Here is a 19,090-nt window from a genome sequence, read left to right as displayed (position 1 = left end):
TAGTGGTTTAGTAGAATATATTTAGCCAGGAATGAGTTTGATTTCATGTTCTCTTTAGAAAATGAATGAAGTTAAATGTATACTTACGGAACTATCAAAATAATGATATCTACTGCTACAACTCTTGGAAACTCAAGCTCTGTTGAATTACTTGTGCTTACCATCTTTCTCTTGACTCCTACAGAGAGATTCTGGAAGTGTTTGTTGGTGAATTACCCCGACTGCATGTCCAGTCCCATTGCCGCTGTCCTGGCAGCCACCCTCGGATCCAACCTTTGGCTCAGACCTACTGCATTCACAATGATGCAGAAGGCACCACCGAGAATAGAGTGTCAAGGCTGAACACCGAAGCCCATCCTCTCTCTTTTATCAATGATAATGATATTGGCACTTCATGGGTTTCACATGTGTTTACAAACATTGATCAGCTTAATCAAGGAATAACTATTTCTCTAGATTTGGAGAATGGACAGTATCAGGTAATTTAAGACAGTGGGAAGAAAATGGAATTAGGTGTTTGAATTTTACATTCACCAGAGTCCTTCCTGATGCAGTGTTTATTCTTCTCCAGAGGACAGAGGTGCCAGTGGTTTACAGTGGTGTAAGCCCACCACTGATTGGTTCTTCATGAAAAAAGAAAAAAAAAAGACTTGGTTTTCTGCTCCTATAGCGATTATAGCCTAGAATAGAATAATTCTGTTACTGGCAAATTCTGTAGGGCAGTTCTACTTTATCATAGAGGGTTTCCATGAATCAGAATTGATTCTACAACAAAAATATTAAAACATCCCATTATAATGTGTGGTACATATGGGAAAAAATACCTAGAAGAGGAGGTACAAAGCCGAACTCTTAGGGTTATCAAAATCATATTTGTGAAATAGTAAAATTCATCATTTATATTATTAATTAATATAAAGCAATAAACTCTGGAGTTATTGTTCTTATAAATTTGTAAGTTATTACCTAACTTGAGAGGGACTGGAGAGCATTATGTTGAGTGAACTAACTCAGTCCCACAAGGATAAATACTAAATAAAACCATCATAGTAGAATGAGTATAAGGATCCAAGAGGGTTGGTAGAGGCTGGAAGGAGAGAGACGTGGATGTACAGGGGGAAGAGGAGATTAATCATTGGGTTATACAATTTGATGGGGGGGTGGTGAGGAAAATTGAAAGACTTTGAATTTGTATTAGAATTTTGAAAGTAAACTAGTGAAAAAAATTTAAAAATATAAAATAAAATATCTGTGCTTTAGAATAAAAAACTCTGCTGAAAAGAAATATACATATACAACAATCACTGAATTTAAAGGATTTTTTTTCATGTGTTCACATCAGATTTAACGTTAGTTTGAACCTTTATGTATAAAATCCTTGATATAATGCATTGTTCTTACTGTAGGGCATGAAGTTTGTGGATGTCAAGTAAATATTTGATGATTATGATTATGAGGAAATGTACTATTGCATTTGAATTGGTTAATATAAAACTTCAATTGGCATAATTAACTTATCCATTTTCAGGTATTCTACATTATCATTCAGTTTTTTAGCCCAATGCCAACAGCCATAAGGATTCAAAGGAAGAAAGAGGACAGTCTAGATTGGGAGGACTGGCAGTATTTTGCTCGAAATTGTAGTGTTTTTGGAATGAGGAACAATGGAGATTTGGAAAATCCTGATTCTGTCAACTGTCTCCAGCTTCCCAAGTATGAATGTTTTAAAATTATTTTTTTTAGGCATTCAGGTGTTAATTTTAGATAAATGATTTATCAGTAACTTATATGTAAGCTATCTTACTAGACTAGCTCACTCATTTCACAGTAAACTTTCCTAAATATGTTCTTTTGAGTTTCCTCTTAAAGTCCTATCTTACAACTTCTTTTATAGGCCTTGACTGTTTTGTTGTTGCAGTCTCACTGTTGCTTTACAGTTTGATTTTCAGATGTTTAACACATTATTGTATATATGGATAGATTATTCATTATATCATCAAGGAAATGTCATAAAATGTCTTTTGTTATTCTATATTTTTAGCTTCTGGGATACAGAGACTTTGCTTAATGTGATGTGAGAAGTTTAAACTGTTACTGTTCTTATATAGTTAAGGCTTAAAGTCATGGTTTCTACTCTACAAAGATGTTACTAGACATTCATTATTTCAAATTTCTGTTATCAACAGTTTCACTCCATATTCTCATGGTAATGTTACATTCAGCATCCTGACACCTGGACCAAATCATCGTCCTGGATACAATAACTTCTACAACACTCCTTCTCTTCAAGAGTTTGTAAAAGCTACTCAAATAAAATTTCATTTCAGTGGACAATATTATACAACTGAGATGGCTGTCAACTCCAAACACAGATATTATGCAGTGGATGAAATCACTATCAGTGGGAGGTAGGTTCATTCTTAAGGTTGCAATGGAATGTGGTCCTCACAGTTTTTTCCAGGTGTTTTAGAATTGACTCATAGTGACCCTGTGAAAAAATAACTCAAAACTTTGCTTAATCTGTGCCATCCTCACAATCTCTGTCACACTCAAGCCCACTATTGCAGCTCCTATGTCAGTCTGTCTCAAGAAGAGTCTTTCTGTCTTTCACTGATGTTTCAGACCAAGGGTAAAGTAATTTTACAATTATTAATAATGAGACATACTGCCAGGAATGAGATAGAGCAGAGAGCATAAAACAGGGGGCCAGCAGTTCTTGACTGAAGACCCCAAGCCAAGCTTCTCTGTATCTTTATTGAAAACTATCTGGAAGTAAATCACAAAGAAAATTCAATGCAAATGAAGCCAAGCTTTTCTATTGAAAACCTTCTGCTTGACTCAAGAGGGAGGGGTTCACAAAGTCAAGAATTTGGTATACCCTTAAAGATTGCCTTGATGTCTCTGGGTGAACTCTAGCTCAGGAAGTAACACTCCCTCTGTAGGGGGCCCCTTGCTGTCTCCTGTCTGCAGGGAACAAACAGCTCATTTTCTAGGATCTGCCACAAGAGAAATCCTAACATAAATCTGTAATTCCTTCAGTTCCTGAACAAGGGTTTTCATATAATGTTTGGTATAAAGTTTGGTTTCCCATGCACTGACCCTCTACATTTATCAACATTATGGGTTTTCTCCCCAAGGGCTGGTGCTTCTGGCAACTTTCCAAAATATGAGCACTGAAGTCTCACAATGTTAGCTTCGAAGAAGCACCCTGATTGTACTTCCTGTAGGATAAAGCAAAGATGAATCAACACTTTTGAATTTATATATTGGTAAAGAATATTAAATGTACCAAGAACTGTATTCTTCACCAATACCATAAATTCAAAAGTGTTGGTTCATTTTTTATTTTTCTTACTCATTGTCTAACTTTCATATCCACATGAAGCATAGGGACATCCATGGTTTGGTTTTGGGGTTACCTGCTTCTTAATCTTTAAACTGACATTCTTGATCTTTCTTTAGAACTTTAAAGAGATCCTTGATTGGAGATTTTCTCAATGCCACATGTCTCCTGATTTCTTAACTGCTGCTACTATAGGTTTTGATTGCAGATCCAAGTAAAATGAAATTATTGACCATTTCAATCATTTCTCGAGTTATCAAGATGTTGCTAAAGGTCGATTACTTCATTTTTTGCCTTGATGTTAAGATGTTATCTATATTGAAGACTGTAGATCTTTGTGTTGTAAGTGCTTTAACATTTGCCAAAATCATTTAGAAATACATTAAGATTTTAGAGCAGGCTAGATTTCTGTGTTCAGCTGTTTGTGGTGATTTAATATTTTATTATGGTTAAATGTATGTGGAGTGAATTTTTGTATATTCTATTTTTAAGTGTGTTTTTCAATGGCATTAATTATATCCAATATGTTAAAATTATCATTATTTATTTCCAAAACTTTTTAAATCACCCCAAATGTTGTTGTTGTTGTTATGTGCCATCAAGTTACTCCAAATTGACACCCTATACTCATTAAGCAACAATTCTCCAATTTCTTTTGCTCCTTCCTTTATTTTTACACTATGCCTGTAAGTGTTTTTCTTGTCCTTTTCTGTGTAGAATATTTTGTTTAGGATTATGCTTTCAATGTTGCAGTATGTAATATAACTTCTTTCTGTTTATGGCTGATTTTTACTACATTTTGTTTATCCATTCAAATGTAAATAAGCAGTTTGAATGTTTTGAATCATGCTCTTTTAAATGTTGGTATGCAAATATCTTTTTGAGTCTTTGATTTAAATTTTCCTAGATGTGTACCAAAGGGAAGGCTCACCAAGCTTCATGTTTTCAAATCACTGCCTTCTACAAGATTTTGAGAAGGTAGCTCTTCCCCAGTTATATTTTGGGTGCCTTGAAGCACTAGGTCAGTTAGTTTGCTGTTATTCAAAGACTAACTTTTCACTGACCAGTTGGTTTTCACTGATCAATTTTTGTGGAAACAGATCATAAATGTTTCTCCCTACTCTCTTGTAGTCACATTGTTTGTACTTGAAATATTGGTGGTATTGCTTCTTGTCAAATAATAACATGCAAGCCACCATAGTATAACAAGTTGTCAGACGTACAGTGGTTGGTTGACACAGGTATAAATGAATATCCTCTATTCCCCTTGTTTTCCAGAGATGTATTGCTTTTGTGTTAGTAGTACAAATCCCTATGGACTATTGGATATTTAAAACCGTAAAAAAATGTTAATACTGATTTATTTACGTAATACATTTTTTTCACAAAAGATCCTTCCCATTTCTTTCAACACCCCCATCAAATTATGCAACCCTGTGATTAATATGCCACACCCCACCCTGCCCAACCTCACCCCTCTGCTTCCACCTCCCACCTCGGGTCCTCATATTCATTCTACAAGGAGAGGAACTCATACATTGTTGGTGGCATTGTACAATGGTGCAACTACTCTGGAAGGCAGTTTGCTGCTTCCTCAAAAAGCTGAACATAGAAATTCAATATGACCCAGCTATTTCATTGCTTGGGATATACCCCAAGGAAATGAGAACTGAAGCTCAAATGAAGACTTGTAAACCAATGATCATAGTAGCATTATTTACTATAACAAGAACATGGAAACAGTCCACATGTCCAACCACAAATAAATGGATTGAGAAGTAGTGGTGCACTCATACAGTGGAATACTACACAGCACACAGGAGCGATGATTTTGTAAATTACTACCTGACTTGAGAAGGACTGGAGAGCATTACGTTGAGTGAACTATCTCCATTCTACAAGGACAAATTCTGTATAAACCCATAACATTTTTAATAAATCTTTCCAGTATTGTGAAATATTATATGCAGTAATTTTCATTGACATTTTATATCATGTATTCTAGTGCATCAAAATTAATTCAAAACTTTTCTGAATATTTACATGATTAAAGATTTTTTTCTCCTTTTTCAGATAAAATTTTCACATTTGTTTTGTCTTCAGAGTGTGTATAGATCTTAAATATTCTCACGGGAACTTGGTGGTGGAGTCCATACAGAGTTGTGCTACAAACACAAATGCAGTGGCTTTTGGTGGTTTCTATCCACCAGGGGCTCCCTGGGGGAAAGATAGGAAGTTTCCTGTGAAAACCAATTGGTCAGTGAAAAGTTAGTCTTTGAATGACAGCAAACTAACTGACCTCGTGCTTGAAGGCACCCAAAATATAACTGGGGAAGAGCTACCTTCTTGGTGAGCTCTCCCTTTGGTACACATCTAGGAAAATTTAAATCAAAGACTCAAAAAGATATTTGCATACCAACATTTAAAAGAGCATGATTCAAAACAGTCAAAATGTTTATTTACTTTTGAATGGATAAACAAAATGTAGTAAAAATCAGGCATAAACAGAAAGAAGTCAATTCCAATTTAAAGGCACAGAGTAAGCTTGAGAAACATTTTTGTTATTGATATGGTATTTTTCCTGACTTGCTATATTCATAGGTGTCAGTGCTCTGGCCACGCTCAGACCTGCGATACAACAAGCCAGCCGTATAGATGCCACTGCTCCCAGGAAAGTTTCACTGAAGGACTTCATGTGAGTTCTCTATTTACTTGTAATATAGGCATAAATAAGCATAAATTACAATGAACCTAAAATGTCCATTATGTCAGAGAGCTTTTATTTTATAAGTAGTATTTTTTTATTAGTCTGCATGCTACAATTCATAAACATATCATGTCTCATTCATGTTCATTGTGTTTTATGCAATTTTTTCATTTACATTGTGTTTCTTAGAATCATTCATGTTGATCTTTGCCCATCTTTCTGAGTCTCTATTGAATCTCTCCTACTCCTTCGCCTCCCTATCTGCTCACTAAACTCTGTTATCTTAGTAGTTTCCATCTTTTCTTGGACATTTATACATATATCACTAGTTTTTCTTCTATTTTTATAATAATTATTTTACTCAGTATTTGTCTTTATGAGACTGAGTTCACGTAGCATAATGCTCTCTATACTCTCTCATGTTAGTATTTTATAAAATCACTCTTCCTTAGTACTGTAAATGCTGTTGTGTGAATATATCACAATTTCTCAATCCACTTGTTTGTTGATGGTATTTGGGCTGTTTCTGTTTTCTTGTTATTGTAAGTAATGCTATGAACAAAGGGGTACATACCACTGTTTGCGTCTCTGTTTTAATTTCCCTGGGGTATATTCCTAGCAGAGGAATAGTAGCATCTTATGGCTTCAAAGTGTGAATTGCATTAGGGAAATCTGTTATCAAGGACCTCTCCAGAGTGCTAAAGATAATTATTTCAGTCTAAAGACTAATGTGTGCCTAATCCGGGCCTTGTTCTTTGCAATTACTTGCTGCACATCAGGGAACTAGACAATGGCTAAAGGGACATAAGAAGAATTGATGCCTTTTAATAGTAGTGCTGGAGAAGAGCCTTGAACATACTATAGCCTGTCTAGAGAACAAATAGATCTGTTGTGGAGAGGATGAAATCTAGTTGCTTCTTGGAGGCAGGGATTTTGAAGCTCCATCTGACACTATGGGCATGTTGACAGGAGAGATCAGCTCTGGTAGAAGGACTTCATGTTTGGAAGGGTGGAGGGATAATGTGAGATGGATTAACACAGTCACTGGGATAATAAGAGCAGGTGTTTCAGAGGCAGCGAGAATGGCTCAAGATTGGATAGAATTCAGAGGTATAGTGTGTAGGGTTGCTCACGACTTGATGGCACATGACAACAAAATGGGATTTCTGTATTCAGCTTTTTGAACAAACAGTAAACTGCCTTCCAGAGTCACTGCACCATTTTACAATCCCATCAGCAGTGCATGAGAGTCCAATCACTCCATATCCTCTCCAGTATTTCTTTCTTACTACCCTGTTAAACTTTCTACTGCTACTGGGGTAAGATAGTAGTTTATTGTTGTTTTGATTTGCATCTCTTGATTACCAATGATTTTAGTGATTTCATCATGTGTTTATTTGCCATCCAAGTGATTCCGTTTGTCTTATTGGCGACTGACTACAGAAAGAACCCTTGTGTTCAGTAACACAAGTACCTTCTTTTTAAAAGTCTTTCCATGTCCTTTGCCCATTTTGTGATTGGTATATCAATCTTTTTCTTGTGGAGGCCCAGCAGTATTCTGAAAACATTCATTATGAGACCCTTGTCTAAAATTTCATCACTAATTTTATTTTCTTCTCAGTCCCTAGTTTTCTCTCTTCTATTGAGAAAAAAAAAAATTCTATGCATACAGGAAGTTAACTTTTAGAACATCTCAACTTTCAATGTATAGTCTCCTGGTTGTATTTGTTGGCCTATTTATGCCATAGACTAAGGGTTCTAAGTTTGGTTGCATTTTTTCTGTATGATACTTATGGCTTGGAGTTTTACCCAGAAATTACCCCACCTCCCTATGATTAATTGGTATTTTACAAGGAATAAAAACCTATCAAATGGTGAAATGACAAACTCTTCAACAATGTTCACAAAATTAGGCATTTTCCTACAGAAAATGAAAACAAGAATCACATTTCACACCACACACAAAAATCAACTAAAGGAGGATCAGAGAACATTTTGCAAAGAAAAATCAGTGAAGTTTAAAAGAAACCTCAGTAAATCTGAAATTTTGTTTTAAGATAAACTTAGAACAATTTAAAAAAGAAAGAAAACAAAATAAAATTTCAGGGCTTAATTTCACTTGTCATTTTGTCAGAACTGATAATTTAAAAAACAATTTTTGAAGTGTTTGGATTTATCTAGAGAAGGGAAAACTAGAAATGTAGACAAAGAGGCATGATGTGTTTCTCTGAAAGGGCCAAAGAGAATGAGTATAACATAGCCCCTCACCATCTCAGAGCAGGAAACAAATCTTCAGGTCACAGCTATTAACATCAACTCTCAGAATAAAACATCTTCTCTTCATCTGGTTGGCTTCTGGTCAAAACATCCTCAGCCATTTGTACCTAGGTCTAAATCAGCATCAGCGGCCAACTCACATGTTTACACATCTTATTTCAGACTGGCTGGTCCCCTCATTCAACTTTAGCCCTACATGGGGCAAGTCAGCACATCAGGGATTCTTAGGACTTTCTGCTCTCCATACTAGCAAGCCGTCCTCATTGATCTATTCATCATACTAGGAACAAGTCTAAACTTAGCCTCTCTCTTCATTTTTGCATGTCTCTCACTTCTTCATTAAGAGGTCTCAGGTGGTCAACTTTAAAGTCCTGGAAAAAAGAGGTCTGATGTTTCCTCCTTGCTATCATTAAGGAGATCCAGGTGGTCACCACAAGTTAAGATACTTGTTAGTTTTTTTTTTTTGTGAGTCAGGGTTTTGTGTTTTATTAAATTTATTTATTTATGGGAAATTAAATATTTGTCTCAATTAGGTTTTTATTATTGCTTACATTACTTACTCATTTGGAAATTTGTACTAAAATGAGTTAGCATTTATATGAGTTTGTAAGTTCAGGGGAAGTTTCATGGTGGAAATTTACTGTGCTTCCAGGAATGAGAGATAAACGGAGGAAAAAAGAGAGAGATCTGTTGGTAGCTTCAAAATCTGTAAAAATTGATATGAAATAAGGTAAAACAGTAATAATAATAGTATTAATTATAAAAATGCATAATATAGATTTTTCAGTATGTAATCTTTGAGGCAATTAGTCACCAATTAGCAAGAAAGCAAAGCCAAAACCCTACCATGCATGTACAAAAATTCAGGTCACTTGCAAATGTCAAGTGTGAAAAGAATGATAAATCTGTTAAAATAAAGATTTGAAGAAGAAATATCAACTGTACTAACAATATTTTTACATGGAGACAAACAGAAAACATTCATTTTTCTAATAATTTTTCCTACGATACCACTGTGTGGATTTGAACTGTCAAATTTGGGGGAGAAAATAACTCTAAGCTTTTACTTTAAAAAGGTTCTAAGAATTTCTTATGGCCTAATGGTAAGAGGTTATGCTGTAATTCCAAAGATATACAGTTCAAGCACTAGATGTTCCTTAGGGAAAAAAGATGGGCAATCTACTCCCTTGCAATTTACTGCCTCTGAAAAAGAGCTGGAGGGTCAGCCATGGTTCAGTTCTGTCTTGACAGCATACAACCACTTGAAGATATTTAGTATACTCAAATAAGGTCTGGCTAATACTTTAATTAACATCTTATTTCTGAACATCTCTTTTCTTATGTTGTGATCTCTCTTAATGTCTTGTTTATCTTTTAACTTCTTTCTCTCTAACTGCTCAGTTAAGTGCTGATTTTTTTTATTGTTCTTGAATGATATTTTGCTTTCCATTAAGTGTATCAAAGCTCGTAACTAGTTTCAAAAGTAGGCATTTTCAGTGTTGATCTCCAGTGTTCTCTGTCGATTAATAAAATAAATTAATAATTGTCTATAATAATTGTCTGTCTGAGATACACTTTAATGTTTCTTATTTGCCATTTGAAAACAAAAGTGGAAAAGTAGAATTTTATATTCTTTTCCAATTTTGATAATTCATTAATTTATTAATGAAAAACAACAAATAGAATCCATTTGGAAAGTTTGGAAAATTCAGCTGAAGATGAAAAGGCAGCAGATCGTTGTCCTTGAATGAGTTTTCATTCAAATGTTATTTACCACAATGCATCAAGAAAGAACCTCGATTTTATAAAAAATATCAATAAACATTACGTTAAATGGTGTGAATGTATCACATTTTTTTAAGGTCATTTTATGCATTTTTTAATAGCATTCAGTTTATTACAAGTATTTAGTATTGGCTTCCCATATTTCTCCCTTTTGTTTTTATCATAATTATGTTATCATCTAGATGAGCATCCTTTATATACAAACAAATAAAACATAATAAACCCAAAGAAATACTTTCAAAAATTTTCATCCGACCAGAAGAATTCAGGTTGAGTGTTCCTTGAAAGTCTGTTTTAATTGACTCATTGCCACAGTGCTTGTCAAAACCAGTTCTGATTAACCTCCTTTGTCAGTGTGTCTTTGCCATTCCCTATCACTCCTCCCTCAGAGAGATTTCACCCTGATTCATAAGGAAAAGGGGACTGCGTATTTTCTTAGCTACTTCCTTCTGAAAAGGGACCCTGCAGGTTTCAGGGTGAAGATCTTCTCTCACTACTCCAAAGGGCCCCTGTGGTAATAGGAAACATGTAGACTATTGTGGAGATTGATTTTGCAATTTAGATGCACTGTTATCAATTGTGCTGAGCCAAACATGTTCATATCCTTGAAGATGCATCATGGAACAGCTATAGCCTAGAAGACACAAAATTAACTAATACATTAAAAGTACATGAGTAAAAAATTAAAAGCAATAATATTCCAAGTACAAATTCTAACAGTGGCACAAATCAAGTTACAGAGGGAAGGTAGTTCTTAAAATAAAAAGTTTATTGACTAGCACTTAGTCTGTTATAGTATAAAGGTTAGGAACCACAAGATGTAGATGCTCAGCTATGTCATTCATTGTTCTTAAGTGCTGGACCAAATTCTATCTACCACTGTGTTGTTTTACAGCTTAGACGTCCACGTGCAAGGCAGAGGTGAAGTAGGGAACTGCTTATGAGGTTTTCTGTCAATTCCAACAACTAAGAAATAGTGAGAAGAGTTGGGACCTCAGAAGGCTTTTAGGACCAAATAATAGGCTCTTGTGTCCAGGAGAAAAGGAATATACTTATCAGTAATGTTAATGCTCACCAACGGCTCTTCTGGGAGGATCTGAATCATTGACACGTCCTCCTTTGTTTCCAGCTAGGAGTTGGGGCCTGTCTGTCCTGTCAGCCACGAGGACCTGATGTGGGCCACCCTTGGCCATGTGTCCTTCAGATCCACACTCAAAGCAAGTGAGTGAGAGTTTCCTCTCTACTCCCTTGCCTATCTGTGGCTCTGGTCTGTGACACTGTCTACTGAAGTGGCCCAGCTTTCCACAGTGGAAGCAATTCTGACCTCCTTTATTACCTTGGGTGGCACTGTTTATAAGTAGGATTTACTTTTCCTGACACAGGCCCTAAACTGGCAGCAATAGCTGCCCCAAGAATTTTGGCCACTATCTGGTCTTTTCTCTTCCCTCTAGATCCCAGTTGTTAAAAGAAGAAAAAATTTATGGCTAGAAATATTATCAATATGATCAATTCCAATCCAGAGATGCATGTTTCAATGAAGTTCCTATTTTCCACAGATGGTTTTGGTAAGAATATTGTAAATGTGGATACAGTTCCAATAGTCCTCCTCCATGCCATGATATGGTGTTATTAGCCTAAGCAGTTATAAATACATTTCCTTCCTTACTCTAACTTGAATATTTTTAAATTTAAATTAATTATTAATTTCAGTAAAAATTTACAGAGGCTTTGGATTTCCATTCATCCATTGTTGCACTTTTCTCCCCTCCCAATCCTCCTCCTTCTTGGAAAAGTAAAAGAAAAATTCTTTCATTGTTTTACAAATTCTCCCCCAGGCCCACTCCACCACGTGGCCTTTGCTCTAGACTCCTGTCATGACAAAAATACCTAATCACATATTCCTTTTAAACAGTTTTCTCCCTCATCTGTTTCAATGCAATATATATTATTCAACCCATCTTTCTCTGTCTCTCCCCAACCCCAAGGTCAGACCTGTTTCACAACAGTGGCACCATGCAGTATTTGTCCTTCTGTGACTGAGATACTTCACTCAGCATAATGTCCTCCAGGGTCACCCATTTTGAGTGATATTGCATGAGTTCCTTTTTTTTTAATGCAGCATAGTATTCCATTGTGTGAATATACCACAGCTTCTCTGTCCATTCATTTGTTGATGGCACTTAGGTTATTTTCAGCTCCTTGCTATTGTGAACACAGCAGCAATAAACATGGGTGTGCATGTATCTGTGTGGACGTCAGCTATGGTCCCTTTGGGGTATATTCCCAGTAGTGGAAATGCTACATCAAATGGTATGTCTATTTGCAACTTTTTGAGAAAGCGCCATACTGCCTTCCACAGTGGTTGGACCATTTTACACTCCCACCAACAGTGACTAAGGGTTCCTCGCCAGCATTTGTTGCTTGCTGTTCTGTGAAATTTTGCTATTCTGACTGGCGTGAGATGATACCTTGTAGTTGTTTTAATTTGCATCTCTCTTATTAGAGTTAGGGATTTTGAACATTTCATCATTTGCTTGTTAGCCATCTGAATGTCATCTTCAGTGAAGTGCCTGTTCTTCTCCTGTGCCCATTTTTCTATTCGATTATTTACCTTTATCTTGTTGTGGTGCTCAAGTATTTTATAAATTCTGGACGTAATTCCCTCATCTGATATGTTATTACCAAATACTTTGTCACCGTCAGTGGCTTCCCTTTTTACCCTGTTGGAGAAGTTTTTGGATGTGCATGTGTCACAGTTTTTTGATCCGTTGATGTGTGGGTGGACATTTGGGCTGTTTCCATGCTCTAGTGATGGTGAGTTATGCTGCTATAAACATTACTGTGCAACTCTTCATTTGTATCTCAGTTCTGTTTTCCTCTGGGTTTATTCTATCAGTGAAATAGGTCATAGGGAATTTTCATGTTCAGCTTTTTGAAGAAATGCCAAATTGCATTCCAGAGTGATTGTACCATTTTACAATCACTACACTTGCAGCCAGGCTGAGCCTAGTGATCTAACCACTGTGTCAGTCCACCTTATTGAGGGTCTTCTTCTATTCCTAATTGTACTAACAGTGTATAAAAGTTCTAATCTTGACATCTTCTCCAACATTTATCATTTGCTCTTCTGTTAAACTTTGCCATTGATATTGGAGTGAGATATTTTCTTATTGTGGTTTTGAATTATATCTCTTTGATTGCCAGTGATTTTGAACATTTCTTGATGTGTGTGTTGGCTATACAAATTACTTCCTCTATGAAAATTATACACTCATATGATGAAGAATACTATGCAGCATTCAGAAGCAATAGTTTTGAAAGATACTATATAACATGGGAGAGGCTAGAGAGCATTATGCTTTGTGAACTAACTCAGTCCCATGAGGACTATTACTGTATAAGGTCATTATTGTAAAAATAGAAGAATAACTAGTAATATGTATATAAATGTTCAATGAGGGAAGGGAAGAGAGTAAGGGAGTTAAAGACAGAGAGGGGTGCAAATAATGAGATCACAGAGTTTGGTATGTGGAGAGAGGGATGAAGGAATTAGGAAAGATCCATGGGGATCTGAAAAGGTGAAGTAATAGTGGCATAAATCAATGGTGACTAATTTTATAAGATACCATGTATAAGAATAATCATATTAAACACAATGTAAATGAAGAAATCTGTAAAACACAATGTACATGAATGAAACAACAATATGATATGAGTTTTGTATGCAAAACAATATAAAATAAAAAGGAAGAAAACATTGTTTTCTTTCTGAATTATAGGTCAAATAATTTTCATATGTGTGAAGACTTAATTTATCTGAGATAATTTATCTTAAACTAGTTTGAAAATATACCTATTCAAATTGCTACATTCAAATATTTTGCATGTGGTTTCAATTTTTAAAGTAGTAAGTCTTAATAGAAAACATTTATTTCCTATTGGAGCCAATGATTCTTTTAAAAGACCTGGGCATAATCCAAAAAGAATGTCTTCAATTTCACAGTATTATACTAACCATTAATAATATTGCTCAATAAACAGGGCTTTTGTGAATTATATTACAGCTATTTGGCAAACAGGTGAAAACGTAAGCCTTGAGAATGTGCCAGTTCTTGGCAATTGTCCTTCCTGTGAGGAAGTGTTTTAAGCATAAATGAAATGAATGAACTGAGAAGAAAGAAAGAGAGTGGTGAATTAATAAGCATGCATAGAGAAGGCGCCATTCAAGACAATTTTCTTTATGTAACATCCTTCAGTAGACTATAAAGTTGATGTCCCAAAATAGTGGTCTACAGTCAGGATGAGGTTTAACCAAATTTTATTTACATTTTTCTATTCAGAGTTTCATGTTTTAAACTTTTGTTCTAAATTCTGACTTTAAATAAATAAATTACATAAATACTGAGAAAATATTCCAGCACGGTGTACTTTTCCCTTAAGGCAATAATTGACTGACTCTCGATAGCTATAACCTGCTTTACAGCAGTATCATCCTTCACTTTACAACAGAAAGGTCAACAAAATAGAAGAAGACCCTCAATGAGATGGATTGACACAGTGGTTAGATCACTGAGCTCAGCATGGCTGCAAGTGTAGGATCACTTAGGAATTAAGCTGTGTTTCTTCCTATTGTACATAAGATTGTTATGAGTTGAAGCCCACTGAATGACACGTAATAAAAATAAGATAGATTTATATGGGAGTGGCTTCATTTACTTGTGCCACCCACTTGTCCTTCCTTTCTGGTGATGCAATCTGTAGGAGTTATACTGTTAAATCAAACACAGTGCCTCTGATTGTTAAAATAAGCCCATGAGATCCAAATTATGCTCTTGAATCTACTCAATCTGAATTTCAAAATCATTTTACAAATAGGTTTGAAACATTGAACACCAATGGTAAAAGACCAGGCTATCATTCATGAAGAGATAAAAAAGATCATTACAAAGACAGAGGAGAAACAAAACCCAAAATGAATGTCAAAGGAGACTCTGAAAATTACACTAGAGTGTTGAAAAGCCAAAAAAAGGAAAAACATGTGAAGTAAAAAAGCTGAAGAGGAGATTTCATTTTCTTTGACCTCAATTTGAACTTACACATGAGTTATTAATGGTTTGACCCACAGTCCACCCTTGGCCTAGTTTTGACTGCAGATAGTGAGCTTCTTCAATGATTCATTCTGATTCCTATGCAGCCCATTATCTGAGCTCCATGTGCAAGTTGCCATTTGTGGTTTTTTGTTTGTTTGTTTTTTAAAAAAAATTAAACCCCACAAAACACAAATTATTGCATTTACAAGAAATAAATAATTGAAAATATAAACTTCAATCATTCTATTATCAGGCAAGCAAAACTTGCTGAAGATCATTTAAAGACAGTTAGAACAGTACATAGATAGGGAACTTCCAGAAGTTCAAGCAGGATTTAGAAGAGCTCGTGGCATCAGGGAAATCATTGCTGATGTCAGATGGATCCTGGCTGAAAGTTAAAAATATAAGAAAAATTTCTATGTATGCTTTACTGACTATGCAAGGGTATTTGACGGTTCACAAGTTAGAGCTAACATTGAGAAGAATGGGAATCAAATCCCAGAGCACTTAACTGTGCTCATGTGAAACTTAGACCAAGAGGTTACTGTGCAAACAGAGCAGGGAGATCACTACATGGTTTAAAATTAGGAAGGGGGTGCATCAGGGTTGTATTATATCTCCATACCTATTCAGTCTGTATGCTGAGCAAATGATTTGAGAAGGTGAACTCTATGAAGAAGAATGTGGCATCAAGATTGTTGGAAGACTCATCAATAACCTACATTATGTAGACGACACTACCTTATTTGCTGAAAATCAGGAAGACTTGAAGCACTTGTTGCAGAATATCAAATAACACTGCCTTCAATATGGATTGGATCTCAGCCTCAAGAAAACAATAAATCTTACCACTGGACAAAAAGGCAATATCATGATAAATGGAGAAAAGATAGAAACTATCAACAACTTCAACTTACTTGGATCCACAGTTAACACATTTGTACCAACAGTCAGGAAATCAGGAGAGGTATTCCACTGGAATAGTCTGCTCTTAGGGACCTCTTAAAATTATTGAGGAGTATTCATGTCAGTTTGGGGACAAAGATGCATCTGATTCAGGCCTTGGTTGTTCTGATCACTTGCTATGCATCTGAAAGCTGAACAATGAATAAGGATGACAAAAAAAGGAATTGATGCCTTTGAGGTGTGGTGTTAGAGAAGAGTGCTGAACATACCATGGACTGCCTGAAAAACAAACATGTCAAGCAGTGGATGTATCCAGAGTATTCGTGGAAGCAAAGATGATAAAGCTTCATCTCACGTACTTCAGGCATAGTGTGAGGAGAGGCTATTCCTTGAAGAAGGACATGATTCCTAAAAAGGCTGAGGGTCGGCAAAGGAGAGGAAGACCCTCAACCCAGTGGATTAACACAGTGACTACCACCATGGGCTCTAGTGTGTCTGGAAGTGTGAGGATGGCACATGATAAGACAAGGTTCAGATGTGTTCTTCATAGGGTCACTGTGGGTTGTATTCGCCTTGATGACGCCTAACAACAAGGACAAAAACAACAGTAATCAGTTTCTGAAATCTTGCTTAAAATTCTTTTTCTAACTACTTTTTCTTATTATTGTAATAATAATACTTCTGGTCCATCTGATCAGGAACTCCACTATAGGCATAAAGAATACGTGTGAAATTTTAGGTGTAAGACAGATACTACTCAGCTATTATAAACTTGAATGTTCATTGTCTGTGCTGACCAAACTGGTTCATAGCCTTGAAATATGTCTTTTAACATCTCTTTTTTTCCCCCTTAACTAACACTTTCCTTATAAATTTTAATTGTTTGTGTATTGATAGAGTGTAGTGTTAAGCAAAATGATATTAGTTGAAACTACCATCCATAGAGTTACTAATTTTCTCATAGGGTTATTAATTCTCTTCAGTCTAGGGCTCAAGGCCAAGAATGATGCAAGGATTAGTGCCTCAGCCAAGCACTGGCACTTTTTTGGCCTCTTATCTATTCTTTCATCATTTTGTGACATCACTACCTGTGTGGGTGGCCAAGACTTCACAAAGCAATTTATTACTAACAATGAACAGTTCTCTTATTCTTTGGCTCTGATCTATGACCCTTTTATAACATTAATCACTGTTTTTATGAATTAACTACAATCAAATGATCAGTATGCATTTTTGTTAGCATTATAAATAACAGAGTCAGCATAAACACATTTTATAGAATAAACTTCCTACCATTTAAATAATTTGAATGGTACCAACAGCACATTCTATACTTCATATTATGGAAATGAATATTTCCTATAATTTTAGAAAGTGTACTTCTTTATAGCACTAAGGTAAAAATATATGAGTAATCAAGGCTGGTTCTTGTCATATTATATTACACATAAAACTTTACTGCTGCTTCATTTTCTTCTGTGCAATCATAAAAATATTTTGTTCTAGAAGTATTTCAGTTTATATTGTAATTTTTGTTAGGTCTAGTTAATGAATTCATATTTGTGTGTAACTTATCAAATAGTTCATATTGTAGAATCCATATTAGATGTGCATTTAATGGGGTCCAGGTCAAGAATTTCATTTCCTATCTAACACTTAATGAAATTATTGATCTTTAAAAAATATTTGTTTAGTTTTACATCTGAGATACATATGCACATGAATGCATTAAAGATGTAAAGTTAAAATATAAAAAGATGTTAATATCATGAGGAATAAGTTGAGATATTTTTACAAAAGGGCAAATAAAGATAGTGAAAATTAATAGGAACTATAGAAGAGAAAAAGGGGGGGGAAATCAAAGTTGAGAAAAAGAGCAAGACTAGATCCTGAATATAAGAGAATGCCTGAAAGAAAAGACAATTTATTCACATGAAATCTTATACTATATTTCTCAAAAAACACAGTATAATTGTTATGAGGTGTAACTGAGTTGAGATAAACTCATAGTAAGCCTATAAATAGCAGATATGAATTCTGCCCTATCCTGTGCCGTTCTTACCATCTGTGACATATTTGACCATATTGCCACAGTTACTCAGTCAATCAACATAACTGAGGGACATCGTCTCTTCACTGACCTTCCATATTTCCAAAAATCATGTCCTTTTACAAGAAACAGATCCACAGTGTGCTCGTACTATGAGGGATGAAGCTTCATCATCTTTGCCTTCAAGGAGCACTCGTGTACACTTTTTCCAAGATATATCTGTTTGCTCTTTAAGCAACCTATGGAGCATTCAGTATTCTCCAGCATTACATCTCAGAAACATCAATTCTTTTTGTATAAATTACAATAATGACTATGCAGAGACAAGGTAACTGATAAGCGTAGAATGGTAGATAGATTGTCAGTTAAAAACAAGGGGAGGAGATAAATTTTTAATACAATAGCAATTTTTAACATAGCTTATTATTAAGAAAAAATTTGAAAGGATTTTTTTATTTCGTAAGAAACTTATCCTAGAAAAAAAGAGCTTAGCTTGAAAGAAAGAATGATGAGCAATTACTCAAGCAAATACGTGTATAATTATAGATGAACACTGACTATATTACATAGTAAGAATAATATTTATATTTGGGAGTATTTTTTATCAAGATAACATAAAATTAGTCATTAAAAATAGTATTAAAGACAGAGATAATTTAAAGAAACTTAAGATATTTAGTTCATAAATATTTTCCCAAGTCTATTGTTCAAGAAATCTGGAGAGCAACCATTTGGCCAACTGACTGGAAGCGATCTATATTTGTTCCTATCCAAAAGAAAGGTGACCCAACAGAGTGTGGAAACTATAGAACAATTTCACTGATTTCACATGCAAGCAAGATTTTACTGAAGATTGTCCAAAAACGACTGGGACAGCGCGTCAGCAGAGAACTACCAGAAGTCCAGGTTGGGTTTAAAGTGGTTCGTGGTAC

General features: G+C 35.2%; 1 protein-coding gene across 1 annotated transcript in view; it reads left to right on the top strand.

The window, feature by feature from the left end:
- The window catches only part of USH2A (Usher syndrome 2A (autosomal recessive, mild)), a 1,454,174-nt gene that overhangs the window by 139,476 nt on the left and 1,295,608 nt on the right, over nucleotides 1-19,090 (top strand). Inside the window, exons 5-8 of the mRNA XM_006890571.1 lie at nucleotides 185-479; nucleotides 1,529-1,713; nucleotides 2,187-2,408; nucleotides 5,945-6,038. Coding sequence (XP_006890633.1) covers nucleotides 185-479; nucleotides 1,529-1,713; nucleotides 2,187-2,408; nucleotides 5,945-6,038 — 796 coding nt within the window. The remainder of the gene's footprint in view (nucleotides 1-184; nucleotides 480-1,528; nucleotides 1,714-2,186; nucleotides 2,409-5,944; nucleotides 6,039-19,090) is intronic.

The sequence above is a fragment of the Elephantulus edwardii genome, unplaced genomic scaffold, assembly GCF_000299155.1.
Source record: "Elephantulus edwardii isolate Elephantulus edwardi_28Jun2011 unplaced genomic scaffold, EleEdw1.0 scaffold00090, whole genome shotgun sequence".
Classification (NCBI taxonomy): domain Eukaryota; kingdom Metazoa; phylum Chordata; class Mammalia; order Macroscelidea; family Macroscelididae; genus Elephantulus; species Elephantulus edwardii.
The sequence above is the reverse complement of the archived record's forward strand: the minus strand, read 5'-3'. Positions and strand labels throughout refer to the sequence as shown.